This window comes from Cystoisospora suis, assembly GCF_002600585.1.
Source record: "Cystoisospora suis strain Wien I chromosome Unknown contig_3889, whole genome shotgun sequence".
Classification (NCBI taxonomy): domain Eukaryota; phylum Apicomplexa; class Conoidasida; order Eucoccidiorida; family Sarcocystidae; genus Cystoisospora; species Cystoisospora suis.
Genome location: NW_027156684.1, coordinates 35,441 through 45,816, shown reverse-complemented (window position 1 = coordinate 45,816; position 10,376 = coordinate 35,441). Strand labels below are relative to the sequence as shown.

General features: G+C 53.8%; 2 protein-coding genes across 2 annotated transcripts in view; one reads left to right on the top strand and one right to left on the bottom strand.

The window, feature by feature from the left end:
- The first annotated feature begins 3,301 nt into the window (after positions 1-3,301).
- Positions 3,302-5,468, top strand: CSUI_007376 (uncharacterized protein). Its single transcript, XM_068067522.1, has one exon. It carries the CDS (start codon positions 3,492-3,494, stop codon positions 4,470-4,472), a length of 981 nt encoding a protein of 326 aa, XP_067920506.1. The 5' UTR covers positions 3,302-3,491; the 3' UTR covers positions 4,473-5,468.
- Positions 5,469-5,487: 19 nt separating this feature from the next.
- CSUI_007375 (atp-dependent rna helicase dhx36) overlaps positions 5,488-10,376 on the bottom strand; it is a 20,418-nt gene continuing 15,529 nt past the window's right edge. Inside the window, exons 14-17 of the mRNA XM_068067521.1 lie at positions 10,062-10,177; positions 9,400-9,457; positions 8,441-8,586; positions 5,488-7,586 (exon numbers count right to left, since the gene is read on the bottom strand). Coding sequence (XP_067920505.1) covers positions 7,352-7,586; positions 8,441-8,586; positions 9,400-9,457; positions 10,062-10,177 — 555 coding nt within the window. The 3' untranslated portion in view covers positions 5,488-7,351. The remainder of the gene's footprint in view (positions 7,587-8,440; positions 8,587-9,399; positions 9,458-10,061; positions 10,178-10,376) is intronic.

The window sequence follows — 10,376 nt, the reverse complement described above, 5'->3', positions numbered from 1 at the left end:
AGGCGTTGGAACGTAGAGGGTGCGAGCAGCCCGCCCGTTATTCAGCGGTTGCGTACCACGAAAAACTAATGGCATTGAGGCCGGTGAGAGAAGGGCCCTCGCCCTCCAGAGGCACATACAGAGACTGTGGACTCATTACGAGGCGGCGAGGATCCGAGATGCTAAGACGGTGCCGCCTAGAGACATGCCCCAACTCACCGAGTGCTTCATTACCTTATTGTACAGCCGCGCGTCCAAGCCAGCTACAAGGGCGGGAATCCCCCCTCTGAGTGTGTTCATCATCGAGGGGCGGAAACAGGTGTTAGTACGGTACGCGCAGCGGGCTGCAGCTTTCGAAGCTGCAAACCCCCCGTCGAGTACCTACATGGTTGCTGCGACTGTTGATGAAGGGCCTGGAAGCATGCGCGCACGGCCGGAGAAGAGAGCAAAATTGCAACGCAGGCACGCCCCCACGGAGAAGGGAACATCGCCGCCGGCCACACGTCCTGCTAGTGAGTCGCAGAGGCTGCAGCAGCAGCTGCTGAACGCGATTCGGCAGCCAGCCAAGAAAGGAAAATTCTCTGATCCAGCAGCGCCACCCGGTGACGGCATCAGCGTCGGTGGTGCGGCCTTCGCATCCCGTATGCTGGCCACCTCGTAGTGGGTCCAGAGACGGTTGATGTGCCTCTGCAATACCAGGGCCTCCTTTCACCCGCTCTTAGACCCATTAACTGGCCGAAGTACGCCACAGTTGGATAGCTGTCCGGCTACTCCAAAAGCAGGCTATCCCGGACTTCGACGTACTGTTCGAACCGATTAAGCTGCGGCTTGTCGCGACTGAGGGCGCTAAGAATACTGTTAGTGTGGTGGCGGGCATGTGCCGTAGCCCGGAAAAGAAGTTGGTCAAGCCACCAGAACTGGTGGATGGCACCGTTGCCATGGCCCCGCCAGCACGCGCTTTGGAAATCCTCGAACCACTTCTCCAAATCGACTTTGTCGGGGGGCTCTTCGTCGTCGTCATCGTGAGGCAAGAGGCAAAGCTCGTTGAAAGCCTTTAAGTTGGTTGCGGGCGCCAAGATTGCGCCGTCGGCAGGTGGGGGAATTGCCGTCCGAAGGTGCTGGTCCCGCGGCGCGTGGCCGATGTCCACAAAAAGAGGCGAGGAACTCGGCTGCGCGTAACCGCCGGGTATGTCAGGCACAGACGGGGCATTTTGGCCCGCGAAATTAGGCTGTGCTGACCCCTCAGTGATCTCCAGCAATGGTTGGGCAGCCTGGTGGACGTCCTCGACGACCCCGGGAATGGGCCCGCGCGCAGAATCGTGATCCGCCATCTTCCGGAAAAGAGACGTGGTGAAAGAGCGCTAATAGAGTAGCANNATGGAACACCGTGAAACAACGGAAGAAGAGCCGCAAAGACAATCAGGTCAGGCGCCGTGCTGAGCAGGCACCGGACCAATTCTTACCGAACAAGAGATTCCCAGGTCACGGCACCATTTGGGCTGCTGCCGCAGCCGCTACAGTGCGCTGAGGTTCGCCGGTGCTCTGAATTGCAACGGCGGGTCTACGGTCCCGTCAACCAAGACGGTAAAAAGACTTTATTCATTAAAACAAGCAATATTGAAACATAAGTTGAGTCAACGGTGGCGGTCGGAGCCCCGCTCTCGCTCCCGACAATCGCCGCCTACCACAGGAGTGTTGCGTTGAACTCTTTCTCACAGAGTTCGGAGCTTATCTCAGAATCATCACTAAAGCTATAAAGGTCGATTAAAACTTAGCGCTAAATTAATCTATAAAAACATCTAAAACTCCTCTTTTTCCCGACATTGGTCTGCGGCGCCGAGCCGCGCTTCTCGTCCAGGTCGTCGGGCGGTGCCCTGCCGCGCCGACCACAGACCCTGCAACACTCCGCCTGCTGCGCGCAGGTCCAGCGTCTTCCCGCGGCGGTAGCGCGTGCTACACGCGGGCGTCACACTCGCTCTATAGTAGCAATACTAACTAAATAGCGGCAGCACGATTCTTGCCACACTAGTTTTGCTTCCGGTTGCCGTTGCTTCCAGTTGCCATCGTAGCGGCTTGATAGGAGCCGGCCCCGGGCCCGGCATATCAGATATATATGTATATATAGTTCCCCTCGAATCAGACAGTGGTACCGTGTGTGCTATGCCGGGATGTGTCGAGTCGCAACGCGTGAACGAGAGACAGAAAAAAACTGCGCGGGGTTATCACCTGATACTCGCCCCCTCGTGGCAAGAGAGCAGGATCACGATAGGCGTCCGTTCTTTTCCCGTGTGGATACCGCTACAGAAGGGCAAGGCACGACTAGCGCTTGCCTTCTGACCCCACGTACGGGAAAATACCGGGCGCGCCCGGCACGAGATCACTCTCCGAAGCGGGTGACCAAGGTTTTGCCTCCTTACGCGGACTCCCGCCGCACAGGACACAAGAAGAAGCTGATTTCACGTCGGCAGAGGACACTCAATATCCTAGAGTCCAGCGATGACTTGTGTTCTCGATGTCGTGCCGTCGAGGCGTCCGCCTTCTAAAGTAAATACTGAATTTCTGCGGAGTTGACAGGTGTGTTCACGCTGTCGAGCGTCGCTTCGCGTCACTAGGGTCAGACCGATACTAGGGTGCCCCCGACAGGGCACTTGTACCCGCCTGCGCGAGAGGAAGCAGCGGTCGGGTGGAAAGTTCCACACCCGTAAACCATTTCCGATCATCGGGTCACAGAAAGCCGGGGCAAACGGCTGTGCGGCAGGTACCGGGTGAACCGAGAGGGCAGCAGCTTCACGTGACTCGCAGCAACATCGGGAACTAACTGACGTTCCCATTCTGGAGAATGTGGGTGTGCTGGAAGCTGCAAAGTGTTGACGAGGGCTCAGCAGTTGATTTGTCAGGCTTCGGCCGAATTGGTCTGTCTGCTGTTCACGTATCAGACGCGCGCAGGACAGCCCCTGTACGGTGTCGGGGACTGCGGCCAGCACTTTTTACCCGAAGTGCCGCGTTTGCCCCGCTAGTTACCTGTCACCAGAGGGTGCCGGGAGCGGAGGAGCCCTATTCTTTCTAATCCTCGGTACAGTTTCAAAATCGTCCAAACTGTTGGAGTGAACCCAGTTGCGCCTGTTTCAAGAGTACTACTGCCCCAGCCCTTTGCAAGTACACAGCACGGCCACACGAGCGCCAACGGCGCATGTCAGTTACCGGGACCGCAGCCGTTCTGAACACAGCGCGGTTCTGCAAGTCTCAGCGCGGGTACACCTGTCCCGGATATATCTATGTCCAAACAGCTTACCAGCATCAGCTCCGTCTCAGAATTCTATTTTGTCAATCAAGATCCGCTTTTCACTCTGAAACTCCGCAGATACCTCGCGGAATTTGTTTCCACCGACAATCCTCGCAAGAGTCTGAGAGGGTCTTACCTTTCCTTTCCTGTTTGTCAAGCAGAGGGGAATTGAACGGTGTGTCCTGGCGACTCTGAACAGGGTGTACGCGGGAAGTCCACCAGCTGCAAGATGCGCGGCGAGCGCTCTCCCGGTGCCAGGCTCCCCATCGCCCGACCCCCACTATTCACCACGTCAAGCACCACGTCTCCATTCATCATGTCAAGCACATCTTCGTTCTCCGTTCCCGTGGTACCGAGTGAAGGCACCAACGCAGGAGAAACGTTTCTTTCGGAAACGAGCAGTGACACCAGTCGGCGAGTGGAAAGTCATCTCCAAACCGACGCTTTTCAGTCGACGGAACCGGGGTCCACGAAAACACGCGCCACAAGCACGGGATTGGCTTTGTCGCGAACTTTCGGGTCGACCGCGAAATACGGCACTGAGGGGGCGGTCTCTGGGTCAACTAGCGGGCCTTCAACTCCAAACTTCGTGGCCGGAGCTGGACCATCTCTTTCAATTGGAAGTTGCCCACTAGCCAGCACACAGAACAGCGACCGAGGTGAAATTTCAACAACGTTCTCGAGCCACAATTCGGTGTCGTCTGCCTCCGCTGTGTCTACTGCCTGTGGCGCGTCTACTCCGGAAAAAACTAGAGAAAAAACGCGTGTTTCGGTCGCCTCCTCTGGTCTGGCTTCGTCTGACCCCTTCGCATGTCGGCTCAGATCCACAGCTGCCTCTTCAGCAACGCAGACAATATACGACTGCACCTCCTCTGCCTTCTCAGGACAGGGTTCCTTCGTTTCAGGAACCGGTCACGACAAGCCAGGCTTCACGCCGCGGTCTCCGAAACTCTCCCACCAACTGAAGGGAACACCAGCTGCACTGATTGCAGAAGCGGCTACCGCAGAACTGCAGTCGCCCTTTCTGGCCTCCTCGGCTTCTCCGCCAAACGCCAGTGAAAGGTCAAGCACTAGTAGACTACGGGCGGCACAACGAAGTACCCGCCTCGGCCTGTCCCACAATCTGAAAAGCTCACTGGGCTCGGCTGAGTTGTCGAGAGAAGACGGGGCTTTCGTGGACAGAGGAAAAGGTGTCCCGGTGTACTTCTGATCGTGCGACTTGCCGCTGACATCTTCGCGTACAAAAAGTCCCTGAAGCGAACTTAACGTCTGGCCCAGCTAGCTTCCTTCATCCGGAGGAGTGAGTGCATCACACAAAACGCCTCAACGGAGCGAGATTGATAAGAAGTCGCGAAAAAACAGTCTGTACAGCGGCCAAGGAATAATGAAGAACTCAGTACGTAGAGATCGGGAAACCGTCTGCGACATCTGTCTGGATCTGGAGATTTGCTTGAGTGCGCCTGTTACAGCAGTCGTCTCGGCAGGAGGGACTGATGTTTAACATCGCGCGGGTCTGTACAGACTGCTTGAGCACCTGCACATTGACGCCTCGGGAAGTGTCGGATAACTCCCCTTGCTGAATGGCGTCTCGACTATCTCAGCTTGAGTCATAACGACGCACCACTCACAGCAAGTGCCTTTCTGCCGACACCACGGACTGGACACATAGGCGAAGACACTTCGCCGCGAGCTCTTTGCTTTTGCCGTAGTTGTTCCTCTCCCGCAGACCCGGGTCTCTATCTACTACAACGTGGCGGGGTTTCCAATGTCCGACAGAGGACATCCGTCGGACGTTGCGGGGTTTTTTCCCTCCTGCCGCTACGTAGACGTCCCACGGAGAGCATTCCAAAGAAGACGACGCCTCAGCTAGTCAACTTTTTTGAGGCCTATGAGTAGCGGAGCTCGTTCAAGCAACCCGCGCAAGATGGAACTATAGCTCTCTTTACTTGTGTGGGTGAGCAGATCGTGGTGCATTGATGGAAAACAAGTCTCGGAGGGTGCCGTGCGCTCACGGGCTTAACAGAGCAGCGTAACAGAGTCCCTTCGGATCCAGCTGACACCCTCCTGAAGTGGGAATGCGCACTTCTTCGTAGATCCAGCTAACTTGGGCAGGTGACCTGTTCTCTCCTCACATCCCGAGATGAAGTTCGCTGTGGCTAACCTGCATAAGCGTCGATGACAGACTCGCTACGAACGGCGGATACCGATCTTTCCCTATACGAATCCGCCCTACTGCCCGGTGTGCCACTGACAAAAACGCTCGGGGACCCGCTACGTTGGCTTGACCATGTCGCAGGACCGCTGAGGGACCGAACATCCGTACGAAGTCATCTGTTTGCCTTGTCAGGCCTCCAGCCACAAACAGCGACAACCACCACAGTGTCTGGAGCAACTGAATATCTGAAACGTCTTCTAGTGGCTCTCGTTTCTTTTTGAGATTTCTTCCATTGCATCACTCCGACCTGTACACGCGCCGCCATATCCTGACCAAAAAGCATACACGGAGTTACTCTCCAGAGTTTCGCCCTCACATATTTGTGTCTTTTCGAAAATACTGTCACAAGGTGGACATTAAGCGCAATCAGTGCAAGTCGTACAGGTGCAGTGAGGTTTGCCGTAAGCCTCTTCCTGGCACTTTCACGACCCTTACTGTACTGAGATTGAGAATAAATCACCGCTCAGGAAGGCATACTGAGACCATCCGTCGGCCACCGACACGCAACGCCAAAGAAAAAGCACCCACGTGTCCCGGTGTATGCGCTTTTCTGCCACCGGGAGCCTCAACTGGGATTCTACGGGCACATTTTCCCGGCTTTCAGGGGTAGGGCACGGTTCGGATCGAGAGAGGTTCCCTCTCTACCGTCTCGCCTGTTCGTTTCCATTCTTCAAAAACATCCTCGAGATATTCAACTCCCAGCATAGAACTTCCTTCTAGAACAGAACGTGAATACCACTCTTTCCGCCAAGCATGACACTCAGTGACTCTTCCTCCGTGAGCCTTCTGCGTTCCGGAGGGTTCAGGGGGTGGCAGACAGAACCAAATCTGCAAGAGTTTCGGTGGCGCCCTTTCGCCTCTCCGCGTTCCTTTCCTCGTTTCTACCGCATCGGTTCTTGGTTTGTGAAGATATGTTGGAAGTTAGGGTTTCCCGTGCCGAGCAGTCACTGCGTACGTTCACCGCGGATGCCTCGGAATTCCGCAAGCGACGTCCCGCCAAGATCTGCTTTCCCCTCAGTCAGCTGTTGCTGAAGAGAAAGACACGGGTAGAATGAGCTTCGGGCGTCTACACGTGTACAACTATTTGTGTATGCGTTCCCTAAGAAAGTGCGGAAGTCTTTACGTGCATTTGTTCTTTGTCCGTGGCCGCCTGTTGCAGCGGAGAAGTTCTGCGAGGCTGGCTGTGGTGTGTTCCCACATGGAATATATTCATATAGCTGTCTGCTATTCCTGTGAACGCCGGAGTGAAAACTGCCCGCCGAGAATTTCTGTGTCCGTCCAGGAATGCTAGTACACAAGGTATTGAAACGTACAAGCATGCGGGGGCAGGGCACCTGTGCGATTCCCCTTCAGCATAGGACGCTGAAAGGTTCAATAGCAACCGGTGATGCTTTGCCCGGTGGAAAACGAAAGAAGCCGGCTCTGTATACGATGCCAGCTTCTTCCGAGTGTGAAGCAAACATACACAGTACTATTGCGTCATTTCCACAAAGGTATTTTCCGCCCTTACGTCTGCAAAAAGGACTAGATCCATGCATCAAGGGCAGCCTCTACCGAATTGCTTGCTACGGTACGTTACCGGCTCGCCCTTTTCGGCCAAAGAGTGTATAACTCTATGTCGTCTCTCTCCGGCCCAAAGAGAAATCGAAGGGTGTCTTCCCCGAAGGACGGTCGCTGCAGAGGGGGCCCAGGATGATCTCCGGAACAATCGTTTTGCGCCACGCGAGGAGTACCATGTGCGAAATGGTCCTCAGGATCTGTGGCTGCTATCAGAGCAGGACCGAATCGGAGGCGACCCGGTATAGGGCCCCGGTATGTTGCCCTCGAATGCAAATAATCTCTGACTGTCCGAATCTCTTTTCAGGTCGTGCTCTTCAACACTTTCTCCGCCCGTTCATTGATCCTGCCATCGGCACGCAGTTCGCAGCTCCTCGTTTCGCCAGTCTTCGCAGTTCGTCATTCGCAAGAAGCTCCGCAATAGCGTCCAAAACGGCACGTTCGCGAACAGATAAGACAAACGTGGCGCCGCTCGAGACCTCCCCTTGCTGCCGAGGTTGTAGGTTACGCATCCACTTTTGAAGCAGAACGTTGAATGCTGTCCTGAGTTGACTGCAAGACAATCGCACAAAAGTACAGAATGTCGTGAGTGCCAAGCGATTACCTAGCCCACGCACAGGCACAGAGAAATAGGTCAGCTGGTAAAAAGACATCCACATTGACACTAAGGCGAAGTCTGACTAGAGAGCCCACAGTTCTTGTTCAATTGCCGAGCTGAACCACTCCGCTTCAGAAAAAACAGTGGTAAGCAAAAAAGAGGAAAGGGCGCTGAGTGTTAGCAGAAGAAGCAGGCACCACCAGGAGTCAGAGCTTCCACGGCGAACCAAAAAAAAAAAAGCAGAAGCGTTCTGACCGCAAGAAAATATGCATTTGGAGCGGGCAATATCCGCCCATACGTACACACTTCTTTGTAAATTTTGATTTCTCGATCCAGTGCACACGGCCTACACGTGGAGTGCCATGCCCTGCAGACTTGCTTGATCGGCAAAAGCCTTGCCTACCCACCGCCAGGTGCGCGCGCATCCGGGAGACACCCTTGAAATTACAAGGAGGTTTCCTTGTGGTCCCGGCGAGGTCAGTGGCAAGCCTTTGCCTACCTACTTACGTACATCAAAACTGTGTCACATCCTTGGCGACTGTTTGCATTGATAACAACAACGTCCTGACACGCTTGGTTATCCCAGACATATTGTATCACTCCATGTAACTGCTACCACGAGGAGCCCGTGTATGAACTACGTCATATTTGGCTGTCGCTGAAATCACGGTCCTGACCGTCGGACATAGACACCACAACGACTAACTGCATACAGCAGACACCGCCATGGCATGTCCAGCTAGTGTGGCTCATCATCAGAGATCACCACGCAAACCAAGTTAGCAGCTTCGCGAAATCAGAACTTCACCTGAGAAGAGCAGCGTCAGTAGCCGACATCTGAATACAAATCCAGCCATCAAGTACAACTTTCTCCTCTAGGAAAAACACCTCAAGATCTCCGCAGAAGAGCAGCAGGGCCAAGGGGCTAACTCCGGAAACATCTCGGAGAAATGTCTGAAGACAAACAAAAGATTAAGACCCCGCAATTGACTCTTCAGTTAAGATGAAGGCCCACACAGGAAATCCAAGAGTTTTTTCCCCTCTGTGTTCTCGACATCTACGTGCGCGGGCGAGCCTTGTCGCGTGTAACTGTGAGAAAAGCCCAGGGTAGGGAGAAAAAAGAAACTAGAAAAGGAAGACCACCCCAAACGCCTCTTCGAAAAGTGTTGCTCAACTGTTCAGGCACTTCCTCTTGAGTTGTGTAGAAGAAAGATGCGATAGTAAGATAGGATAAGCCTCGCGAAAGATGAAAAAGACTCGACTTCAAGACGAAAACCTCTTTTTCTTCCGGGGTTGTCAGTAGGCTTCGAACTCATCCGTGAAATACTATACACGGGGATGCCTTCCCTATGTTTCTTCTACATTGGAACGCTCTCTAATTTGAGCAGCAGTCTTTTACCACAGGGCGAGTAACACAAACAGGGCACCGCTACATATCACAGGCGTAAAAGAAAACAGTTTTATGACTTTCTCCCTAAACAAGGTTCTCAATGCAGTATCAAGGGAATTCGCGCAGCCTCCTTCGGAAAAGCATTCCTAGTGATACCAGGGTTACTTTGTCATTTCTTCTTTGTCCACCGCATACACGCTTCTGCAGCATCTACCACATGGCCAATGATGTTGAGTAGCGCTACAAGTTGGCTGGCGCAACCGTCGTCACAAACTTGTTAAGAAACAATCTACACACGCAAGACGAGAACCGTTTTTCTCGGGTACCGAAGTCCATAAACAATAGACTACACAAGGCTGACTCTCTTGTGTTTTCACCTGCGAGGCATTGCCACCCGGGGACGCATGAGTGAGTTTCTCATGGTAAACAAAAAACCTGGAGAAGGACATGCAAAAATGAAATTCCTTGAGGTTACAAAGCTGTCACACGAAACAGACAAAATGCTAGACCCAGAAGGGGGGACGGTCACTAGGGACCTCTACGCACTTGAGCAAAACCACAGGAAAGGGACACCCCTTGGAGCTGTATACGAATGCCGGCGTATGCGAGGGCACCTAGCACAGATACTCGAAGCCCCTAATATGACTACTTGCGTAGGGCATGTGCACTGTCGTATGAAAACAAAACCTGCACTCGTACTTGCGACGCGTGATTCCTAGAGCAGTCCTGCGCTCACCCCGCGGGCAAAGACACCTGAGCACGCATATATATATGTATATATATATATACATATATATATATACATGTACGCGGACAACTACACGCACGCTTGCATCCGTGAAGACATCCAGCCAGGTGTACGGAACGCGAAGGGGCAGGGAGGCTGATGTGGAACAGGCATGCAAACATTGGTGGTCCTGCCATTCAGGTGCTCATGCCTCCAACTACGTATTTATCATTCCGGACCTGCTTGGCTGGAGCTACCTCGGACCTCGGAAGACCGAAACACTGGGAGTTTTTTCACGTCAGAGAAACTCACGTGTGTCGCGACCGGCCCTTCAGGTCCACACTCGCAGGGTGTAAGTACGCCGGGGCAGCTTGGGCTCCTGTTTTGAATTGACGTCCGATGCCATCGCCCCTCCATTCAACTGCTACCTAGGAAAAAACCAGTGGAGAAGAATACCAGAAGTGAACCTGTCACGTAGTGAGAGCGTAGCTTCTATTCTCATCTGACGAGGCTATGGCCAGCGCCAGACCCTGCCTGGCACAAAGAACAGTCTGCAAACACCCTCATTTCAAAATCAAATAGTTGTGAACGGGAGAGGTTCACGCATGCATCACCGCGCACTACGCG